This window comes from Myotis nattereri, assembly GCF_964212035.1.
Source record: "Myotis nattereri genome assembly, chromosome: 2".
NCBI lineage: Eukaryota > Metazoa > Chordata > Mammalia > Chiroptera > Vespertilionidae > Myotis > Myotis nattereri.
This window is the reverse complement of record NC_138076.1, coordinates 40,563,434-40,586,791: the sequence shown is the minus strand read 5'-3', so window position 1 is coordinate 40,586,791 and position 23,358 is coordinate 40,563,434. Positions and strand designations below refer to the sequence as shown.

Sequence of the window (23,358 nt, the reverse complement as noted above, 5' to 3'; positions counted from 1 at the left end):
CTCAGATTAAAAGTTTTCAATGACTCTCACTGTCACCAGAACAAAGTCCAAACTCCTCAACAGGACCTAAGACCTTCCAAGATCAGCCGTACTGACGTTTCCTGACTCTTCTCCTGTCCTTCTCCACCCCTCGAGCACACGAGGTACTTCTGACTCGCCCCTCCAACACGGGGTACTTCTGACGCCCTAATGCACCGACCCCACTGCCCGGCTGCAGAGCTGCTCATACCAACCTCAGGACTCCTGCAGCCACTGCCCTCAATGAGCATGTGTGTCATTCTGCTGAAATTACTCAAAAACCTTCCTGTATCTCCTTTTAGACTTGAGAACCTCCGATTATACTATTCACCTTTGCTTCTCCAACACCCAGCATAACAACATCTGGCACCACATAAATGTCTGCTGAGTGAATGGGCAGATTTTTTCTAATGGAGATTATTCTATTTAGTTGTGCGATCCCTTGAGGTTCCAAATTAGACAGGGTTTCAGCAACTGGTGAGACAGCACGGAGCTTCTGCATAATGTCCTGTTTCCTAAAATATCATGTACATTTAAAAATTTCAGTAGACCTTTAGGAGTCATAAAAAATTTATTCTGCTACCTTTTCAAACCCACCAATTATCCTATCTAATAAAAGAGAAACATGGTAATTGGCATACGACCGCTACCCTTCCCATTGGCTAATCAGGGTGATATGCAAATTAACTGCCAGCCAAGATGGCAGCCAGCAGCCAGGCAGCTTGAAACTAACATGAGGCTTGTTTGCTTCAGTGACGGAGGAAACCAACATTCCCCGCCTGCCTTGCCGGCCTCTGAGCCTGCAGTTTGAAACATAGTTACAAATATAGAAGCTAAACAAAACCCCAGAAACCTGCTTTCAGCAAGCTGGGATCTCAGAGCTGGAGTTATACATTGTTTCGATTATAGAACCCAAACAAACCAGATACCTGCTTTCAGCAGCAGAGGCCTCAGAGCTGGAGCCAGAGCTAAAGCTGGCCCACAATAAAAAAAAGAAAAGAAAAAAAGGAGCAGTTGGGAGCTTCAGTCACCCACCAGCCTGAAAACAGCCCTCAGCCCCTCACCCAGACTGGCCAGGCACCCCAGTGGGGACCCCCACCCTGAAGGGTGTGTGACCAGCTGCAACAGCCATCATCCCCTCACCCAGGCTGGCCAGACACCCCAGTGAGGACCCCCACCCTGATCCAGGACACCCTTCAGGGCAAACCAGCCAGCTCCACGCATGCACCAGGGCTCTATCCTATATAGTAAAAGGGTAATATGCCTCCCAGCACCGGGATCAGCGGAGCCGCGAGGCCTCCCAGCACCGGGATCAGCGGAGCCGAGAGGCCTCCTGGCACCGGGATCAGCGTGACAGGGGGCAGCACCCAAACCCCCTGATCGCCCTGCGGCTCTGTGTGTGACAGGGGGCGGGGCCACAACCTCCCTATTCACCCTGCTCTGTTGGTGACAGGGGAAGGCGCCCCAAACCCCTGATCAGCCCTGCTCTGTGCCTGATATGGGGGAGCTCCACAACCCCCTGATCGCCCTGCGGCTCTGTGTGTGACAGGGTGCGGCGCCCCAAGCCCCTGATCGGCCCTGCTCTGTGTGTGACAGGGTAGAGCTATAACCTCCCCATCGCCCCTGCCCTGAGTGTGAGAGTGGTGGCGCCCCAACCCCCTGATCGGCCCTGCTCTGTGGGTGATAGAGGGCGGCGCCCCAACCCCTCCCCCCCGCCCCCCCCCCCCCCGGCCTGCTCTGTGTGTGACGGGGTAGAGCCATAACCTCCCCCATCGGCCCTGCCCTGAATGTGACAGTGGTGGCGCCTCAACCCCCTGATCGGCCCTGCTCTGTGGGTGATAGAGGGTGGCGCCCCAACCTCCTGATCCGCCCTGATCTGTGTGTGACAGGGGGCGGTGCCCCAACTCCCCTATCGGCCCTACTCTGTGAGTGACGGGGGGAGCTCCCCAACCCCCTGATGGGCCCTGCTCTGTGCGTGACAGGGGGGAGCTCCCCAACCCCCTGATCGACCCTGCTCCGTGTGTGACAGGGTAAGGAGCCCCAACCCCCTGATTGGCCCTGCTCTGTGCGTGACAGGAGGTGGCGCCGTAACCTCCCCATCAACCCTGCCTTGAGTGTGACAGGGGGAGGTGCCCCAACCCCCCAATCGGCCCTACCCTGAGCGTGACTGAGGGTGGCATCACAACCTCCCAATCCGCCCTGCTCTGTGCATGACAGGCGGCAGCGCCCCAACTCCCCAATCGGCCCTGCTCTGAGCCCGACCAGGGGCTGCATCTAGGGATTGGGCCTGCCCTCTGCCACCAGGGAGCAGGCCTAAGCCAGCAGGGCATTATCTCCCGAGGGGTCCCAGACTGCGAGAGGGCACAGGCCAGGCTGAGGGACCCCCCCAATCTCCCCGGTGTGCACAGATTTTTGTGCACTGGGCCTCTAGTACATTATAATTGCCTGTTCAAATGCAGAAAACCATAACCAAATAAGTTCAATGTTCAGAACCCTGAGTGAGCAGACTCATCCTTTCAAAAGAGATTACCTTTTGGCTTATGTTTGGTTTGGTATTACAAAGAAGCTTGTTTTTAATCTCTTCATGAATACCACTGCACAAGTGAGGAGAGTGTGTTTTGGGGGGTGGTATCCAGAAAACCAGGAGTGGCCTTTGGGTCATTCAGAGGACAAGTGGTAGGCCCAGCTCCCTAGTAAGGGACTCAGCCTGTTCCATATGACATGGCTTTGCAATTAAAACTGCTATCCTCAAAAATAAAACTATGTTACCTAGACCAGAGGAAGAAGGCTGCAATAAGAACCCTAGCCCCTCAGCTCCCTCCCAACAGGAGGACATCAGCCAGGTACACAAAGAGCTTTCCCGAACGGTCAGATCTCATTGGATTCTCATCCATCTGTGAGGATCCAAATTTTAGGGCAAACGTTGTCTCTGAATTACCAATTAAGAAAAGTGACTTTTAGGAGGGTTTATTGCTATTCCAAATAGCCAGATTAGTAACCGACAGACCTGGGGCTAACATCTAGGGTCACATAACTAAGTCTTGGATCTTGCCACTGACCCTATCACCCAGAGCATCTACCATCCCTCTGAGTCATCTGCATTCCACTCAGCAACATAACCTTAAGGGAGGTATGAGCAAGCATAGTTTCTTTGGTTTTCTAGTTGTCTGTGTATGGTGCTGTATGTCTTTAGAACACAATTCTAGTTGCTAAAGAGACCATACCTTTTTGTGAATGGTAGCATAGTGAAAATGCTTCATGTTAAACCATGCCCACTATTTACATATTGCAATATGTATACCAATGAACTTCCCTTTCAGAACACACACTCCCCCATGTGCCCCTCATTCATGTGTAAGGTTTCACTGGTGCATCCAACAGCATTTCACTCAAATCCCTTGCATTTACCAGCACACCACCTCACTGGTCTTGTTCAGAGCAGCATTGCTGCTCCTGGGATGCCATCCAAACTCTTATTTTAAACCCCACGGAGCAGAGATTATGCTTTGCAGATAAAATGCTAAGCAGATGGGGAAGGCCTGATTCGAGGGCTTCTAACATCAGGGGACCTTGCTGAACTTCATCTGTCCCCTCTGGATTTCATGCACACACTCAAGGTGCTGCTGACACAGGCTGCTCAAACCCACACAGGACACAGTTGGCAGTGGCCAGGCTCCGCCACGCAACCCTGGAGGAAAAAGGCAGAGGTGCGGAAACAGCAGGACCCCTGCAGGTTGTGGACCCAAAAGATTTTGTACCTGGTAATATGTTAAATGGCATCTCATAGTTCTGAGGCCAAAGCCTAGATTTTCTTTTTCTTTAAGGACTTTTGCTTTTTGTTTTTGCATGCATACATATTGTGTCTCTCCTTCTCTTCTACTCCTGATCTATGCTCTTACAACCTCAAAGGAAGCTGGTGCCAAGATCCCAAACCATCCATTTCTTCAATACATATTTAGTGCCCACCATGGATAAAACCCTGTTGTAGGAACTCTAGCAAATGCAGAGGTGAATTTTCAAAAAACGATGGTTTGTAATAAAAACCAAATAATTATGGTCTGCTACTCTCATAGAGATTTTATTTTCTATTTGGGGAGAAAATAAAGTCTTATAGTTACAAATAAGTTATAATAAAGAACAATATTCAATGACTGCTATAGATACAGTATACATACATCTCCACCTGCTTAAGCTATCTCTGTCATAAGATATCATCTTGGTTTAATTCTTCCTCTATCTGTGTGGCATTCACATGAATGAACAATAAACATGTAAATAAGTATGTTAGAAGCAGATAGGCAATGCAGTGAGAAAAATAAAACCAAGCAAGGTAAAGGGGGCCAGGAACGCCTAAGGGGGTTGGAGGGTATGGCAGTGGCAAGGGCCTCACTGAGCAGGTAAGACCTGGGAAAAGGTTTGTAGGAGGTGAGGGACAGCTAGGTAAAGAATGTACCAGACAGAGGGAACACCCGAGAAAAGGCCCTGAGGCAGGAGTGACATAGGAGCCCCTCCCCCCTCCGTGGGGCCCAGTGTGGCTGCAGATGAGAGTGGGGAGGGGAATGGGGGCCAGTCAGAGAGGCAGTGGGTAGACTCGGACCCTTCAGACCACGGTAGGGCCTTCACTAAGGGACTCTAAACACAGGAGCGATGGCATGTGACCTGCCCTTTAAACTACTTAAACAATCACTCTGGCTACTCTGTCAGGATAGGCTGAGGGAGCAAGGACAGCACCCAGAAGACTTGACAGGAGACTCTTGCATTAACTCGGCAAGAAAGGGTGCGAGCTGTGGCCCTGGTCACAGCAGAGGGAATGCTATCTGATGACTTCCTGTTACTCCTCCCCATCCTTCTTCTTTCTTTTTAATGAAGATTTTTAAAAATGTTTTTATTGATTTTTAGAGATAGGGAAGGGAGAGGGATAGAGAGATAGAAACATCTATGAGAGAGAAACATCATCAATCAGCTGCCTCCTGCACGCACACAACCCAGGTATGTGCCCTGAGTGGGAATCGAACCTATGACCTCTTGGTTCCTTGGTCGATGCTCAACGGCTGAGCCACACCAGCCAGGCTCCTCCCCATCCTTTTCCCCATAGCCTGCTTTCCAAACCCTCCTTACTCTCCCCGAGGCTGCACCTCACCTGAGCCCAATTCACCTCTAAATTTCCCAATATCCAGTCCTCTCTTTTCAGTTCAGAGATAGAACTCTTTCTCCTCTCTTTCCTGAATTCTTCCCCCCAAAGTCCCCATCGCTAAAGCATCTTGCCTCAAAAGACATCCCCATTATATCTTGCATCTTCAATCTCTTCTTCATTTCTGGACTTTCCTCCTTAGCCCATTCTCGCATCTCCCCAATCCTGATAAAAACTTCTTGTTATTGCTGAGCCAAATGATTCCTTCTCTCTTCTACTATTTAACGCTAATCTCTGTGCTGAACCCACTCACTTCTTCAGCCTTGGCTAGAAAATATCTTCATTGGCAAAGACAGTTACTGACTCTAAGGACCTTCCTCCCACCCCATCAGCCAGGCGTGTGTGACTGCTGCTCAGTCTGCCTGCCTTCCTCTACCTGCTCTTGCTGCCTTCCAAAACCCCGAGTTTCCTGGTTCTGTTCTTACTTCCTGTCTCTGCTTCCCACCTCCCTTCTTTTCAGTGAAGGTACCCCCCAAAATGGGGGCCCCATCAGCACTCTCATGCTCATAACCCCTTGGGCTACTCTAACATTTCTGTGGTGAACCCCGCCTTCTCTCTGAGGCTGGGCTTCTGCATTTCCAACACTGAAAGGACTCTCAGCACCTGAATGTCCCACTATCTCACTCAATAGAATAAATTCCTATGGGCCCCTGTTTATGCCACGACACTGGTCACATTCTCTTCCTTACTACTAATATTAATTACCTCCTCTCCTAAGTTTTGAGCAACTTGAAAGCAGAAACTGTATCATATATTTATACTGCTAAACATCTCCAGGCTGAGCCCTCTGCACAAGGAGAATAACCATAAACTATAAGCTAAATCGACACTCTCTTCAACTCAGCTGATCAGTGCTATCTGAAAAACACGCTTTTCTTTTTTAAGGCATATTTGATTATAAAAGAACAATCTGCCCCTGTTTTCTGTAAAAGGCATCAGACTTGAATTAAAATTAAAATGCTCATCTCCTGAAGCTCTGGCCAATATCAATTCAGAAATATTACTTATCCAGGTTTTTCAGGAAGGTACAGTCCTGGGCATGAATATCCCAGAAACCACAATGTTCACAGAAAGTTACATTGTTGGCCACTGAATTCCAACTGATGAAAATTTCTAGGAATTTATTTTAAAAAACCACTTTCCAATCAAAAGCTCAAAACAAAGTATTGAGGTAATTTTTTGGCAGCATATAATAAAAAGTGAGGACAAAACCCTGTAGAAAAAGAAAATTCTTTTTAAAAAAACAGATGGGAAATGAGATCAGAGACTTCCAGACCCTTTGTCAATAGCGGGGCCTGGCTTCCTTTTCAGGCCAGTGGTTTGTAGATCATTATCAGCCTCATGTAAGTCGAAGAGGAAAAGAAACAGAAGAAAAATAAAAATCAGGATGTTATTTAAAGGGAAATGGATTAACCACACTTTTCTATACAATGCTGAGAACACGAGGATTCTCCTGTATCCATACATTTTCAAAAGTGAACATTTCTAGGATTGCCAATTATTAATAATCTTTGCTTTATACTCCCATCTTTCCTTTAAAATTCTTTTGCTAAGAGATTTGACGTTGATAATACTCTATGAAGTACCAGTAGAAAGAGCACCTTAGAAATCTCTCCTCATTTTGACTTTACACACAGCTTTAAGGATGACAACAATTTCACATCCACATAGCACAGAAATCCCGTAACATGCTCTTAAAAAACACACATAAAAACCTGTGCTAAAACATCCATATAATATAAAATTTATCATCTTAACCATTTTTAAGTATACAGTTCAGTGGCATTATCATTGTTGTACAGCCATCACCACTGACCTTCCACCGAACTCTTTTCATATTGCAGAACTGAAACTGTGTACCCATTAAACAATAACTCCCCACTCCCTCTCCCCCAACCCCTGGCAATTGCCATTCCACTTTCTATCTCTATGAATCAGAACCTGTGTAAGTGGAATCATTCAATATTTGTCCTTTTTTGACTGTCTTATCTCACTTAACATAATGTCCTCAAGGTTTACCCATGTTGTGGTATATGTCAGAATTTCCTTCCTTTTTAAGGCTATATCTTATTCCACTGTGTGCATCTACCACATTTGGTTATCCACTCATGCATCAATGAATATTTGGGTTGTTTCCACCTTTTGGCTATTGTAAATAATGCTGCTATGAACCTAGGTGCATAAATACCTCTTTGAGTCCCTACTTTCAATTCTTTTGGATATAGCCCCAGAAGTGAGATACAACATGTTCTTTTATTCCTTCCATACAAACAGTATCCCTTGTTAGTTCATATCACACACCAAAGTCTAATATTTATACTATATAAATGATATCCATAAATTGCTTCCCAACATACTTTTTTACTATTTACTACCTTCTCCATATTCCAACACTTTAATAACTACACAAACATTAGTAAGCTATGCAACAACCCAGGATGCAAGAGCTCAAAAAGCCAGCTGTAGATTCAGTGAATTGATGACAACAGTTAAGAATGTCCCAGCAGTAGCAGCAGCAGCATCTGGCAAAGGACTTCCCTTGAAGGAGAATGATGATTGGAAATCTATGGGCAGACCCACACTGAATTCTATGTCTCTGATAGGAAAGGGAGGATTCCTGGGCCTTACTTTCAGTTATATATAAAGTTGTCATTTCATAAGCAACAAATCAACTTATATTTCTTGATCTAAAACATTTTAACCAAAAAGGTTATCATCTCTATCTATCTAACTTGCCCAATAAAGTTTACCTACAATGTACCCATGGAAAAGTAAGTTCTCAGAATAAAGGTTTGTAAGCTATCAGAAGATATACGCCTTTTAAGACTGTTTCACCTCCATTCTTTTATTTCAAAAATTATCCAACTTCCACCAATCCAAATCACTGATCAGGCAAAAAGTGTTACAAATCCAGTTACTGGCATTTCCACATGTGCTCAATGATACTCATATTTACTTCCTGAATCAAAGAAAACTACCCAATATTTACAATAATTTTACTCATTTTAAGTGAAGCTAAAAGTACCCAACCCTAGAACCCAGTGTGCAGAGGTTATGTGGATGCGGACGTGGACAGGCAGGAGGGAGCCTAGAGAGGCACCAACACTGTGCCTGAGCCTTCCTCAGGGCCACAGCACAGTGGAGACACTTGGACACAGTATGCGTAGGGAGCCATTAGTGAAAAGCCCAGTGTACTTAGGTATCAATGTACACAGTGTAAGGCAGTAAGCATTAAGGGAAATAAGAGAGTGGGGGGAGGGGAGAATTAAAGTGGCCTCAGAAGGTGAGATGGTTTTACAACAGGGGTGGGGAACCTTTTTTCTGCCAAAGGCTATTTGGCTATTTACAACAACATTCGTGGGCCACACAAAATTATCAATTTAAAAATCAGCCTGCTATATTTGGTCAGACCTTTAATTAACTCACCCCTAATGCCTTAGCAGGGGCAGACCGAATGATTTCTCCGGCCTTATACGGCCTGAGGTCCAGACATTCCCCACCCCTGTACTAGAAGGATGGAAAAGAAGAGAAGATTTTATTGGCAAAGAGCACCCCGAATCCAAGATAAGGAAAGAACAGAACAGACCCCAAAATACCAGGTCTGATTCTGAAAAAAGAAGTGTAGCAGGCTAGTAAGGATATAGCATAGCATTCCTGTCTCTGGCCATGGCTAATAAAACCTTACTCATAAATATTCTGATAGCTGAAAATTGTCCTTTTGTTTTTTAAAATCCACATTTACTTAGGCAATTACATCCCACAAACAAATCTCTCCCTAAGATTCATTTTAGGAGCTGACCAATACCAACATTGTCCTCAAGAACGGTACAAATGTATCATCACTATCCACATTTATATTTTAATAAACTAGAGGCCCGGTGCACAAAAATTTGTGCATTGGCAGGGGCGGGTCCCTAAGTCGGACCTGTGCCCTCTCACAGTCTGGGACCCCTCGGGAAATAACCACCTGCTGGCTTAGGCCCGCTCCCCAGGTCGCAGATGGCAGGCCGGGATGGCGGCGGGGCGGGCGGCGGAGCATGCTGCCCTGCCCCGCCACCCCGGGTGGCACACGGGAGGTCCAGATGGCGGCAGGCAGGCGGGCGGCGGCTCGTGCTGTGCCACCCCGCCTGCAGTATGCAAATTTAACAGCCATTATTGTTGGGTTAATTTGCATACTCTTCTGATTGGCTGATGGGCATAGCAAAGGTACAGGTCAATTAGCATCTTTGTCTTTTATTAGTGTAGATTATTACCCTGAATATATTTGAAAGAACTTCACATAATGTTCTATTTTTTTAATAGTTACCGAATATTGTTTAACTAGTAAGTGTAGCATTGCAAATCAACCCCCAGCGTGCACTTTGCTCACTATATGGCCCATTTGTTATCCAACTTGCTATCTTTTTCCATATGAAATAAAATACTTTCACCTGATCTAAGTTGCTCCCTGTCTCTAATAATACAATAGTAATTCTACTCTATACTGCCTAAGGAAATAAAAACCTGGACAGACATAAGGAATCTGTGACATTGCTAAGACATTTTGCTTATTCAGCTAATTAGACAGTTACTGAAATTACCAAGACAAACTGGCAAGAAAGCACAGTGCAAATGGCCTTACTTATTGGAAAATAGGAGTTTCCAAGAAAATAAATAACACCATCCAAATTTAAATAGACACCATCACAATTACTGTGGTGGGGATCAAAGCTAAAATTCAAGCTCCTTAACCTTTGGATAAACTTCCCCAAAACAGAAAATAACACTTTCTGGTTCAGTCTTGGCCAGCAAAACATCAGTGAGTTCTTGGCCTTCCCGAGAATATTTGTGCCTGGTATCCCGAGAGAAGTAGATACAGGTGAAAAGGACAAAGACATTTTTTCTCAAAGTTTCAATTACTTGATTCTACAACTGCTTAAACATTTAGGTTCCTTGTTTCTGGGATAAAAGATGAAATTAAATTAACCATGTCTTGTTTCTTTGGTTTGTTTGCTTCTTAAGCAACTTTATCTCAAGGCTGCAAATACAACTTTTCATTCTAGGCTACAAAACTTGAAATAATGTTGTTACTCTAATTAATACCAAGAATAATACATACTTCATGCTCAGAGAAACGTGAGATAACCTTTAGCTTCCTCCGAGCACACTTCAGGAAAAATATGTCAACATGGATTGCCATTTGTAATCAACTGATTAACGTCTCATGTTAATTTGCTGCCAAAATCACAGGCAGGAGACATGGTTTTGAAGTTTCCTTTCATTTGTCCTTTAGTTGGGTAGTCTATGCAGTGAAGTTTCCAAAGGCTCATCCTTTTAGGCGTGATTTGAAACCATTCATCAGTAGAACACATTTTGGCAGCAGCATCACACTACGGTACTTAATGGTCAATTTCATTTCCATGGCAATCCTTACTTTCCAGGGAAGATCTAAAGGACAATAATTTTCTCCATATGCATTCTAAAAAGTTAGAAAAAGTGAACATTTGTGAAAATTCTCAGCCTTGTTGTAAACTGAAGTCTCTTAAATTTGGTGGGGAAAGAAAACGTTAAGGAATATAATTCAACAATTATCATTAACATGGAAGTTTCTAAAGACAATTCAGTATGCACAGAATTGTATATAATAGGTTTTCTGAGAGTGGGATTAGAAAGAAGGTGGTGGGGGAGGCTTTTAATGTCAAGTATTCCAATAGTGCCTCTTTGTTTGTTTACAAGTATGTAGTACTTTTAAAATTAAACAACAAGGCATCAATGAAGTTGTTAAAAAACTAAGGCAGCTCAATTCACACAAGACAGGGCTCAATAATAAAAGAATCAGATAGAGAAGCCTCAAGGTAGAGAAGGCGATTAGGTTCCAGGAGAGCGAGGTAAGTAACCAGACCTCCAAATAGACTGAGGTAAGTCCAGGTTACGAGGTATCTAACACCACTGTATGGGGTTCCTGGAGGAAGAATGTTCTAGCTCCTCACTACCCTCAGAGTTCCTGTGAGTCATTCAGCCGCAGGCCATAATCTGAAAGGCTTCTGGCAACAATCTAGAGGACAGCTCAGAGCAGGAGCTGTGCTGAGTCCTCTGCTGGCAGCTACTAAGCTCCAAAGAACAGCACCTGCCACTGCACCAGAGAGGTAGGCATCAGGACACACCTGTTACCCCAAAACCCTTCTTTGTGAGCTCACACACAGTTCAAAGCCTCTCTCATGGCACTTCCCTAAAAGGATGCATGACAAAATCCTCTGCTTCTCCCCAGCAAATCTCAACCTTAAGACTCTAAGGCACTAGGAAAAAAATCTAAATTCCTCTCCAAATAAATCTCACAAGACAGAGGAGGCACTTGCCCATTAAAGCAGCCCACAGAATAGTACTTGTATTCAAGATAAAACACACACACACATACACACACACACACACACACACTTATATATATGACATCTATGTTGTATATATGCTTATGTTTACATACATATACATACATATATAACATATAAATTCACATCTGCATATATATGCAAAAACAATGCCATTAAAAAAATCAACTCATGAAAGAATGCCTGAAGAATATAATGACATTTTCCCCCCTTAAATAACATCATCTTTTCATCTTTTAAAAATCCTAAATTAAACAAATAATAAAGCAATAGATAAATGATAATTGTAAAGATCAACTGCATGATTCTCTTTACAGAAACTGAAAAGTTACCTACCTGAAAGTCATCATAAGGGAAGAGCAGCATCTCCCTTAAACAATCATTCAGGATCTGCGTCTTCTTCTGGACGATGACATTTTCATAGTCAAGGGGCTCAATCAGCTTTGGCTTGGCCTGGAAAGTGAAAGATAAGGACTTGAAACAATATTTTTGTTTTGTTAATTCTCAACATGAGGATATTTTTTCCATTGATTTTCAGAGAGAGGAGGTAGGAAGGGAGGGAAGGAGGGAGGAGTGAAGAGAGAGAGAGAGAGAGAGAGAGAGAGAGAGAGAGAGAGAGAGAGATCAATTCAAGAGAGACATAGTTATTGGTTGCCTCCCTCATGCCCCTGACCAGGGCTTGGGATCAAACCTGCCACCCAGGTATGTGCCCTTGAACAGGAATTGAACCTTGAACCTTTGGTGATTGGGCCAACGCTCTAACCACTTAGCAACACTGGCTAGGGCGGAACATTCTTATAGACACAAGCAATTTCTTAAGATTAAAGAACTCTAAATTCTACTGTATATGTGTTTGCATTTTCCTACTTTTCTATAATTAGAGTGTGTTAGTTTCGCTACCAGGAAGAATCAGAACCGAGAGATAAAAGTTGTTTTCAAAGAAAAAGAAGGCACTTTGTGGCACTCTGTCTATATATAGTCGTGCTTGCTTAATTCTTTAAACACAAAGGAGGCGATGGATTCTGGTGGAACTTCCAGTCATGTCTTGGGTCACCCCTGGCGAGGTCAGTCCCCTCCCAAGCTTTAGGCTCTGCCAGAGATGCCCACTTAGGGCTCCAGCCATGGTCTGGCAGTGGAGGCTGGATGCCCACAGTGGCTCCAGCCATGACCACCTTTCCTTGGCTCAGGGCTGAAAGCATCCACAGGGCTCACTATTTCATATAAGACTCTACAGAACTCATCTCTGAGTCTCAAAATATCCCTGTCTATCCTGAAATATTTACAACTTAGCTATGTAATACCTAAACATAGAAAAACCAGGCAAATAGCGCCTCAAAAACCAGGGGAGAATAAAAGCACTACTTAAACCAGTGCGTATGGGTGAACTCATGGGTAGAGATGGCCATCCCTACCAGGCACTGAGAAGGGGAAAGAGGCAACAGCAAGTGGGGAAAGAAAAGAGATAACATGCCTTTTCTAACTATTCCCAAAGTTATTCTTCTCAGGAAAAATCTCTCTCATCTTTGCCAGTCATTGCCATAGTGTTTACTGGTCACTTCCCATTTGCAAGGCACTAACGGTGAGGTCAGGGATAGAGATATGTAATTTAACTAACTATATAACGCAGTATGTTAAGTGGTAAAATAGGTACACACACACATAAACGGAGCAAGATTATTTCTGAAAATATTAATAAAAAAGCATCTAATATCAACAAATGCTTTGTATATTACAACGATAATTAATAAATTAATATAAGAATATATGAAAGACATCTGATATGTAGCATCTAAATTAGATATTGTGACTGAAGCTATTACCTGTTCCCAAAATCTGTCTCTTTTCCTCCAAATACAGTCGGACTACATTTCCCAGCCTCCCCATGGTTAGGTGTGGTCATATGACTGTCTGGCCAATGGCATGTGAGTGGAAGGGATGTGGATGTGGTCATAAAAGCCTCTGCCATAGACTGAATGTTAGTGTCCCCTCAAAATTCCTATGTTGAAACTTAATCCTCAATGTAATGATATTAGGAGGTAGGTAGAGTCTTTGGGAGCTGATTAAGTCATGAGGGTGGAGCACTCATGAGTGGGATTAGTGCCCTTTTAAGAGAGACCCCAAGAGCTCTCTTGTCTCTAGTGCTAAAGAGACTATAAATTAGTTTTTGCCTAAAGATATCTTGGAAGTATTTAAGGACAGAATATAATGTTGTAAATATTACTTTTGTGTGTCAGTATGTAATGTTCAATAACTTGCATATTTTCACACAGGTGATCACACTTAATCCACTGTTAAACTAATTAAACAGGAAGACCATTAGACCAATGGTTCTCAACCTTCTGGCCCTTCAAATACAGTTCCTCATGTTGTGACCCAACCATAAAATTATTTTCGTTGCTACTTCATAACTGTAATGTTGCTACTGTTATGAATCGTAATGTAAATATCTGATATGCAGAATGGTCTTAGGCGACCCCTGTGAAAGGGTCGTTCACCCGCCAAAGGGGTCGCGACCCACAGGTTGAGCACCGCTGCATTAGACAGAGGTGCTCTAAGGCCTGACAGCCTATGTAAGCAACCCAAAATCTAAGCCTGTAAATGCCTCATGGTTACAAAATCAAACCACTAAAGACAACTAATCACAAACAGCCAACTAGGCTTTAGGCTAGTGATGGCAAACCTTTTGAGCTCAGCGTGTCAGCATTTTGAAAAACCCTAACTTAACTCTGGTGCCATTTCACATATAGAAATTTTTTGATATTTGCAACCATAGTAAAACAAAGATTTATATTTTTGATATTTATTTTATATATTTAAATGCCATTTAACAAAGAAAAATCAACCAAAAAAATGAGTTTGCGTGTCACCTCTGACACGCGTGTCATAGGCTTGCCATCACTGCTATAGGCAATCAATTTCTTTTCTTTGTTCCTGCCCTTTATATAAGTCTCTCCTCAGCTTCTGTCAGTTGAATGCTACTAACCATTTCCAGTTTGGTGCTGCCTGATTTGAATTGAGTTTTGCTCAAATAAACTCTTAAAAATTTTAATATGCCTCTCTTTATCTTCTAACACCCCTTAATGCCAACGTAGGCATGAAACCATTGCTCTGTTTTACTGAGGCTGGAAACTGAGGATGACGAGTTGAGTTAATTGCCTAGAGCGCTCCCCCCCACCCGCCACCGACTCCCCCAAGTAACAAGCAGGGTTAGAAGGCAGTCTTCATCTGCTGGAACTCTTTCTTCTCTAGGCTGCCCTGTTATGATCTGGGATCACCACTATTCAACCAGAGTAAATTGTGGAGAGTTTATTAGCAACATTTCTGTTAGAGATGAATGATGCATGTTAACCAGGAAAGCCTACAGGATTGATTTCAACAACAGAGAGACCTCATGGAAGAATGACGCGTCTGTCTTCTTCAGTCTCAAGGATTACAAAGATTTGAAACGTGTCTAAACCCTGAGGTCACTTAATGAAATGACTCCTTAGAGACCTGGCTGGGCAGAGGTCTTCTGCAGTAGCAGGGAGCACTTTCCAGGACAAACCACTGACTCCACGGAAAAGGGGTCAACCCTGAGTGACTCACCTGCTACTTAAAAACAAGGCAAAAAGCTCTTGCTTCAAATACAAATAATTGGCACAATGCCCCCCTTCGACACGTGGCCCTGAGGAAGAGGAAATAAAGAAGTTGTCAGAGGAGATAAGGCTGAAAAGGGAGATTGGTGAGGGAAGAAGATGGGAGGAGAAAGAGGCAAAAGAGACAGACACCTGCAGAGAAGGGAGGAAGAAGATGCAGAGATGGAGGAAACATCAGAGGAAGATGAAGAGAAAAAGAACATATAGAAAGAAGTAACAGAAGTGAGGGGAGTGGGAGACTTGAGGCGGGTCCATGGGCAGTCACATCATCTACCCACTAAATTATTGGTTAAGAGTATAAACGCCTATTTTCTACTCTTCTTTAAACCGATGGTTCAATGGTTAGAGCTGTTCACTGTTCTTCAGCTTCACTAAGCTTTTCCAAGTGGTCACATGAGCTGGGGGCAGCCCACAAGGGTAGGGAACTGACTGCCCTAAAGCACCACTGGTGAAAAGAACGTCACCTTCACAGTAAAATGAAATGAGCCTGGTTACCGGACAGCCAGTCCCCGTCCCCCACTCCTGGTTTAGAAGAAAGAGGTTTGGCACAGATCTGGCTCACGGCCTTGGTTTTAAAGTCATCTCAACATGCTTAAGGTCAATCTTTCTCCATGTGATAAAGCTACAAGAGCTAAGTTTTGATTTTCTATCAAAAGCAAGATTCTGTGCCCAGAATTACTCAAATTGGCCAATGGTCATGAATGGAGCTGCTCCTAGGCCATCAGAAACACCATGCTTTGTAACCAGGAGAATTCACCAGTTTGAATTTTAAATATTCAAGGACACTGTGTTTTCCTCAGCATGATGTGGCTCAGCTATTCTGAGTCCATGGCATCCAGAACTGTCGCAGTGCGTGATGATGCTGCTTTCATCGTGCGTGAAACATGTAACTTGATCTACATACACAACTCCTTCAGATTTCTACCCAGTTTGGGAGGTTAAAGGTCCTTATCTACGGACATTCACTTCTCAGGTTATTATGAAATCAGAAAGGGAGAGGACGTGGTACTTTCCACTTAGAGCAGACTACAACAATGGTTCTCAAACTGGGCCCAGGGACAGCAGCAAGGGCATCACCTTGTGCACTGACACAAAAGTAAACTAGGGCAGAAACTCCAGGAGTGGGGACCGGATCTCTGTGCTTAAAGCAGATCTCCAGGGGATTCTGAAGAAGGCTAGGTATATAATGACGTCCAGGAACTATCAGGAATTTGTAAATCCAGGGGGTACTGAGCTTCTTAGCCTCCTTGGGGTTATAGTCTCTTTTAAAAACGTGGGCCCACGCCCTCCCCCAAAATGTATAGACATATTAGTTTCCAAATTTTAAATACAGTTTGGGGGGAAGGGTTGTCACTCCCTGGAGAACAGCCATGAAACTGAGTTGAAGACACCCTGCACAGGCAGGCTCATAGACACTTAATTCAATACAGTGAGGAGCGGTGCTGGCAGAAGTTACATACAGAGTCAAGGGAGAAGGCGGAGCCAACTGCCGCCCATGGGCTGTGAAGTTTCTTCACGTCACCACGAAGGGACACTCTAAGAGTGCGGAGAGAAGAATGAGAATTCTTCAGGTGGGCAAAGTTTTGAATTCCTTGACAACACAGCCCTCCTTGGCTAGGCTGAAGTGCAGGTTCCCGTCACCCATCTCTAGCCCTGGGGTCCATGACATAAGCAATGCAGTTCACCATTTCTGACATGAGCCTGCCGCTCACATCTCTGCACCTGTCACGGTCCTACAGCCCTTCAGACAGTGGTCTATGAAATTTTTATTTTAGGAGTAGAATCCTTCCTCTAAAAAACAAATATGCCCAAAATGCTAAAGCAGGGTTGTTCTGGCCCAGGACATGTCGTACTTGGCCATTAAACTGGGGCCCCACCTCCCTTAACCCATTAAGAGGTAGCCTTTCTCTTCTCTGACTACTGCAGTCCTGGGATGCAGTTCATTCTGCTTGGATTGAATTGGCTCATGATCAGCTTATCTCCCCAATTATTAGTGCCTTGGGACGGGGCCGGGTCTCATTATCTCTGTGTCCCTGGAGCATCCAGCCCAGAACCAAGAGACACATTGACTGTGAGATTAGTAAAACTTAATGGCCCTCACTTGCACAGACCCCTCTCCAGGTACCATGTATGTGTCAAGTTCAGCATCTTGTCTTATTAGGATGATTTGTAGGAATACACCCAATGTCCTGACTCATGACACGGAAGTGAAGAATGAGGGCCTGGATATATGGCAATACAGACCGATCCCAATTTGCATGGCCCCAGAGCTGCTTGGGGGCATTTAAGATAAGTCATTGTACAAACTGAGAATGCCCCCAAATCATATAGCTCATATAAGAAAGAAACCTAATAGATATTTTTCCAGTCTTCAAAATTTATATGATGTTACCTAATGTGAAGCTAGAAGGAATTTTACTAAACTATGATTAATAAAGTACAAATTTCAATTAATCATACTATGGGAAAGATTAAATGATCTATCCTTGTGATACAGAATGATAAAACAAAATCATGATCATATGAAGAGATGATCACAGCATAAAGCCAAAAAATGTAGGGAAGAAAGTATTCCCGAGTTGTGTCAAGGGTTGATTAAAATTTATTGTTTTCCTATATTCCTGACGTTTATGGTTTGAGTTAGCTTTTTAAAATTTGTAATTGTTGTGATTTCTTTTCAAATTCTAAAGAGTCACTTCCATGCCTTATTTTGTATTGGTAACTTTGAATCATTGTTCTTACACAAGGTCCCCCAAATTCTAAGCTGCATTGCTCACAAAACCTGGATCTGCCCTGATAGGGCCATAGAGCCCACACTTATTAATCAAACTGAAGGCAATAAAGCGGTTAAGACAGCTGAGCTGTGCAGTTACATGCGGCTATTATTGAGCTCCATTGAGTTAATGCAGGTAAAACACTTAGTAGAGCTTGGCAAACTATAAACACATAGTAATCATTGCAATAATAATAATAATAATAATAATAATAATAATGGAGAAACTAAGATGGTGGCATAGATAAACACCAGGAAATTGCTGCCTCCCACAACAATTGAAAAATCTTCGAGGAACACAAAACGGACATCATCCAGAACTACAGGAAGGCTGGCTGAGTGTAAATTCTACAACTAGAAGGAAAGAAAAGCACACTGAGAGCCAGAGAAGCTGCGGAAGTAAAGTGCAGAGGTACGGGGGCTCACGCGCACGGAAAGGGGATGGCACCTGAGGACGCGGCTGTCTTTTTGAATCCGGAGGAAGTCACAAGCTCCCGACGGCTCTGAACTCCGGTTCCGGGAAGTCTCTGGGGACCCAGGACTCATACGGGGAGAAACTGGACTGTCTGGCAGCGGGCGAACTTGAGGGCGGCTTTCCCTCAGAGGTGCTTGCAGCCGTTACCAGGACACTGAGACGCGCGACTCCTAGGGCAAGGCTAAGGATCCGCCATAGCTGCTTGCTCCGCCCTTTGATTCCTTGAGACCCCGCCCCACCCAGGCTTCGGCAGAGACTTTTGCATATGAATGCCCCGGCCCTTTGCAACCTGATAATTACCTAACTGCAGCCGGGCCAGAGAGACCCAGAACTTCCAAGAGAAGGCCCACGGCCCCACAGCGGCTTGCATTGCTTCACAGCTGGGCCTCATCAGGGTACCTCCAAACTCCAAAAAAGGAAGGGGAATCTGCAGTTCTCTTCATAGCTCCTGCTGTGTAACCTCAGGCAGAAGCTAAATTAGCACCTCCTTAGATCCAAGAGCCACTGTACCCAGTGGTCAGAGGGGGACCATCCACATCACAACTCCTCAGATCCATAAGGGACACACTCAGGGTGCAGACTCAGTGAGCACCAAAACCCCACTGAAGCAAGTCTTGCCCCAGAAGGGTGTCTCCAGCACAGAAGTTCTCCCACTGCAGACACAGCTGATTCTCACTGCCAATTGACCTGGAGGTCAATTCCTCCCAGTGATCCTACAACAACCAAGGCATAACTACAACAAGACTGTGCACAAAGCCCACAAGGGGGTGCACCAAGAGTGTCCACCTCAGGTAACTGGGGAGGCTGAGACACTGGGCCCTACAGGACACCTAGCACACAAAGCCACTCTATCAACACAGGGAAGCAGCCAAAATGCAGAGACAAAGAAACAGGTCATAAATGGCAGAAATGGAGGAAAGCAAACGACTGGATATAGAGTTCAAGGCCACGTTTATAAGGTTTTTCAAGAATTTTATGGAAACCGCCGATAAATTTAGTGAGTCTCTCAATAAGTATAGTGAGACCCTGGAGGACATGAAAAAGGACCAACTAGAAATTAAGCATACACTGACTGAAATAAAGAATAATTTACAGAGATCCAACAGCAGACAAGAGGACCTCAAGAATCAAGTCAAAGATTTGAAATACAAAGAAACAAAAAATACCCAACCGAAAAAGAAAGAAGAAAAGAGATTCCAAAAATATGAAGATAGTGTAAGGAACCTCTGGGACAACTTCAAGCGTACCAACATCAGAATTATAGAGGTACCAGAAGAAGAGAGAGGGCAAGATATTGAAAACCTATTTGAAGAAATAATGACAGAAAACTTCCCCTACCTGGTGAAAGAAATAGACTTACAAGTCCAGGAAGCACAGAGAACCCCAAACAAAAGGAATCCAAAGAGGACCACACCAAGACACATCATAATTAAAATGCCAAGAGCAAAAGACAAAGAGAGAATCTTTTTTTTTTAAAATATATTTTATTGATTTTTTACAGAGAGAAAGGGAGAAGGATAGAGAGCTAGAAACTTCAATGAGAGAGAAACATCGACCAGCTGCCCCCTGCACACCTCCCACTGGGGATGTGCCCGCAACCAAGGTACATGCCCTTGACCGGAATCGAACCTGGGACCTTTCAGTCCGCAGACCGACGCTCTATCCACAGAGCCAAACCGGTTTGGCTCAAAGAGAGAATATTAAAAGCAGCAAGAGAAAGACAGTCAGTTACCTACAAGGGAGTACCCATACGACTGTCAGCTGATTTCTCAACAGAAACCATGCAGGCCAGAAGAGAGTGGCAAGAAATATTCAAAGTGATGAATAGCAAGAACCTGCAACCAAGATTACTTTATCCAGCAAAGCTATCATTCAGAATAGAAGGTCAGATAAAGAGCTTCACAGATAAGAAAAAGCTAAAGGAGTTCATCACCACCAAACCAGCATTATATGAAATGCTGAAAGGTATTCTTTAAGAAGAGGAAGAAGAAAAAGGAACTCTTACCATTTGCCACAGCATGGATGGAACTGGAGAGCGGATAAATACCACATGATCTGACTCATTTGTGGAATATAATGAACAACATAAACTGATGAACAAGGACTGATCCAGAGACGGAGAGGCATTGATTGGACTGTCGGGCCTTGGAGGGAAGGTAGGGGAGGGTGGGGGTAAGGGGGAAAGATCAACCAAAGGACTTACATGCAAGCATATAGGCCTAACCAATGGACACGGACAACGGGGGTGGGGGTGAGGGCATGAGGGTGTGGGGGGGTAGAGGGTAATGTGGGGACAAGGACACATATGTAATATCTTAATCAATAAAAAATATATTAAAATAATAATAATAATAATAATAAATGTGTTGCTTGCATTACAGTGACCTTAGATTTTTTTGAGTGCTGCATGTACAGTTTTACCAATCTGTTTACAAAAATTTTCCTGCACCCTCCAGGAATGTATGAAATAAAACAGACAACAATGGCAGGGGCATTCACAAGAGAGGAAAAACAAAAGGCCAAAGACAGAGGAAACTAACTGTACAATAATAAATAGAGATGACACTGGAGTTCAGGGACTGAGCCCAAAAGAAACATAAATAGATGCTTAGATTATGAACTGAATTGGGGATTATTGATCAAGTTTGTGTCAGGAAGGATTGAGAAGAACAACAATGGTGGGGGGCGGGGGTCAGGGTGTATAGAGAAGCACTTAGACCCATTTCCAGTAGGCAAGCTGCACCAGAGCAGCAGGACCTAAGATTCCGGAGGAGGAGAGGGGGGCAAGCAGTAAACCCCAAGGGACGCTGCTCAGAGGGTTCTGTGGCAGAAGATGGAGACAGACTCAGCTGGGGAGTCTGGGAGGCCCAGGACCCACAGATGGTTTTCTAACAAAGAATCAAAACCTTGCCTTCCGTGGAGGAGACCGACAGGCCAGGCCTGAGGCCAGGGCCATGTGATCAGAACACGGAAGGAGCTCCATCCCAATGGACAACGTGTGCACAGGTTAGCCCCTGATATGGAGGCCCCCCCGGCCCCATCTACTGGTCAAAGCAGCAGGCAGCATGGCAAGCCTCCAGTGATCACGCGGATCTCACAGGTGCCAAAGAGCACGACCCACATGCCCTCCCATTAGCCTCCCTTGAGGCTCTCTGAACTCACTCTTTCCTACAGCATCTGCTGCTGTGGGTCTGGCTGCTCAACATCTGTGCAAATTGAAATTCCAGATCCACAGGCAATCAGAAACCAGGGAGTCTTCTCTATGCCAAGAAAATGAGATTCCTTAAGAATCCAGCACAACTGGAAAGCATCAGACCACAAACGAGTTCAATTTTGGCCAAACATGTATGAAGCCTAGAATACCATGGGAAGAGCTAAGCAAAAAGGCTGATTCCACCCTGGCCAGGGTTGTTCAGTGGTTAGACCGTTGGCTCGCACACCAAAGGGTCATGGGTTCGATTCCCGGTCAAGGGGATGTATCTGGGTTGCAGGTTCGATCCCATCCCAGTTGGAGTGTCTGCAGGAGGCAACCAATCAATGTGTTGGGCTATTATTCCTCCCTCTCACTTTCTCTAAAAGTCAATGGAAAAAATATCCACAGATGATGATTAACAAGAAAAATAAAAAATAAAAATGCTTACTGATTCTATTGCTCTTCTCTCTGGCATGAGCTTCCTGTGACCTTTCTAGTCATTTCTTCTTGCCTATATGTCTCTGATAATTAAATGTTAACATAAGCTGAAACCCCAAATGCTATTCTTGAAATAGCAAATGAAGGAAATGGCAACTCTGTGAGCATTCTATTATAAGAGAGGAGAAATTCATCATTTCTGCTTATGAAGAATTTAGGACTTTCTTGACTTATCTGCATGGCTATGAAAGCTACTTGATCACCTGAGATATAAACCTCCCATGGAACTTGGTCCCTTTTCAACCTTGCCAACAAGACACCAGTGCTGTTGCTGGGGAGGGGGACAATGAGCCTGCAGTGAGAAGGAGGAGCTTCTGAAGCCAAATAAAAATCAGTGTGGCCCCACGAGGCTTCCTGCACTGCTCTACTGTACACACTCTCACTATATATTCCCACCAAGAACTTTGTGAAGTTATCAGATTTGAAGGAAGAACCTTCATCTATAATAATAAAAGCCTAATATGCTAATTAGACTGGACGTCCTTCCGGGCGTCCTTCCTTCCGGACAAAGCCACGGTGGGTGGGGGCAGCGGCAGAGGCCCCACGGCCGCCACAGTGGCAGAGACCAGGCCCTTGCATGAATTTCATGCACCGGGCCTCTAGTTTTCCTATAATTAGAGTGGGCACAGGAAATTAGCAGCTGCCTCCCTTCCTCACTTGCAAATGTTACTAGCAGTTACGTGTTTCTTCTCTCCAGACTTTTACCCAGCCTGTCCATGTGCACGGTGCCCGGTCTTTGGGACACCAGGATAAAAAGGGCATGGCCCCCACCAGAGAGCTCACAATTCAAACTGGAGACAGATGTGTGAACAGTTACAGTAGGATGACTGACAGCAATGGGAACCCATGAGTGACATCTGACCCACCAGAATGAACCTGACTTCTCCCAACTGGACTACAAGCTCTACCAAGGCAAAGATTTCTCTACTTTATTCACTACTTTCTCCAGCACGTAGAAAAGCACCTGGCATAGAACAGGCACTCAATAAGACAAGTTGGATGAGAGAAGGAACCCAACGACATGGAATGCTTCTTAAAGGAAGTTGTCAGAGCTGAGTCTAAGAGAAGAACAAGTTAGCCAGGATTCAGGCTGGATTGGAGACTCCTTGCAAAGAAAATGGAGAAGACAGAGAGCATGCTCATAGATGGGACCAGATTTTGTGGGGCCTGAAATCTGTATAATTGGACGGAGGGGTGTCAAAAACATATA

The 23,358-nt window shown here is 44.4% G+C and overlaps 1 protein-coding gene across 3 annotated transcripts in view; it reads right to left on the bottom strand.

Annotated features, from left to right (window-relative positions):
• DOCK9 (dedicator of cytokinesis 9) overlaps window positions 1-23,358 on the bottom strand; it is a 160,167-nt gene that overhangs the window by 126,307 nt on the left and 10,502 nt on the right. For all 3 annotated transcript variants that reach the window (XM_081082498.1, XM_081082499.1, XM_081082500.1), the window contains exon 2: window positions 11,911-12,027. In XM_081082498.1, coding sequence (XP_080938624.1) covers window positions 11,911-12,027 — 117 coding nt within the window. The remainder of the gene's footprint in view (window positions 1-11,910; window positions 12,028-23,358) is intronic.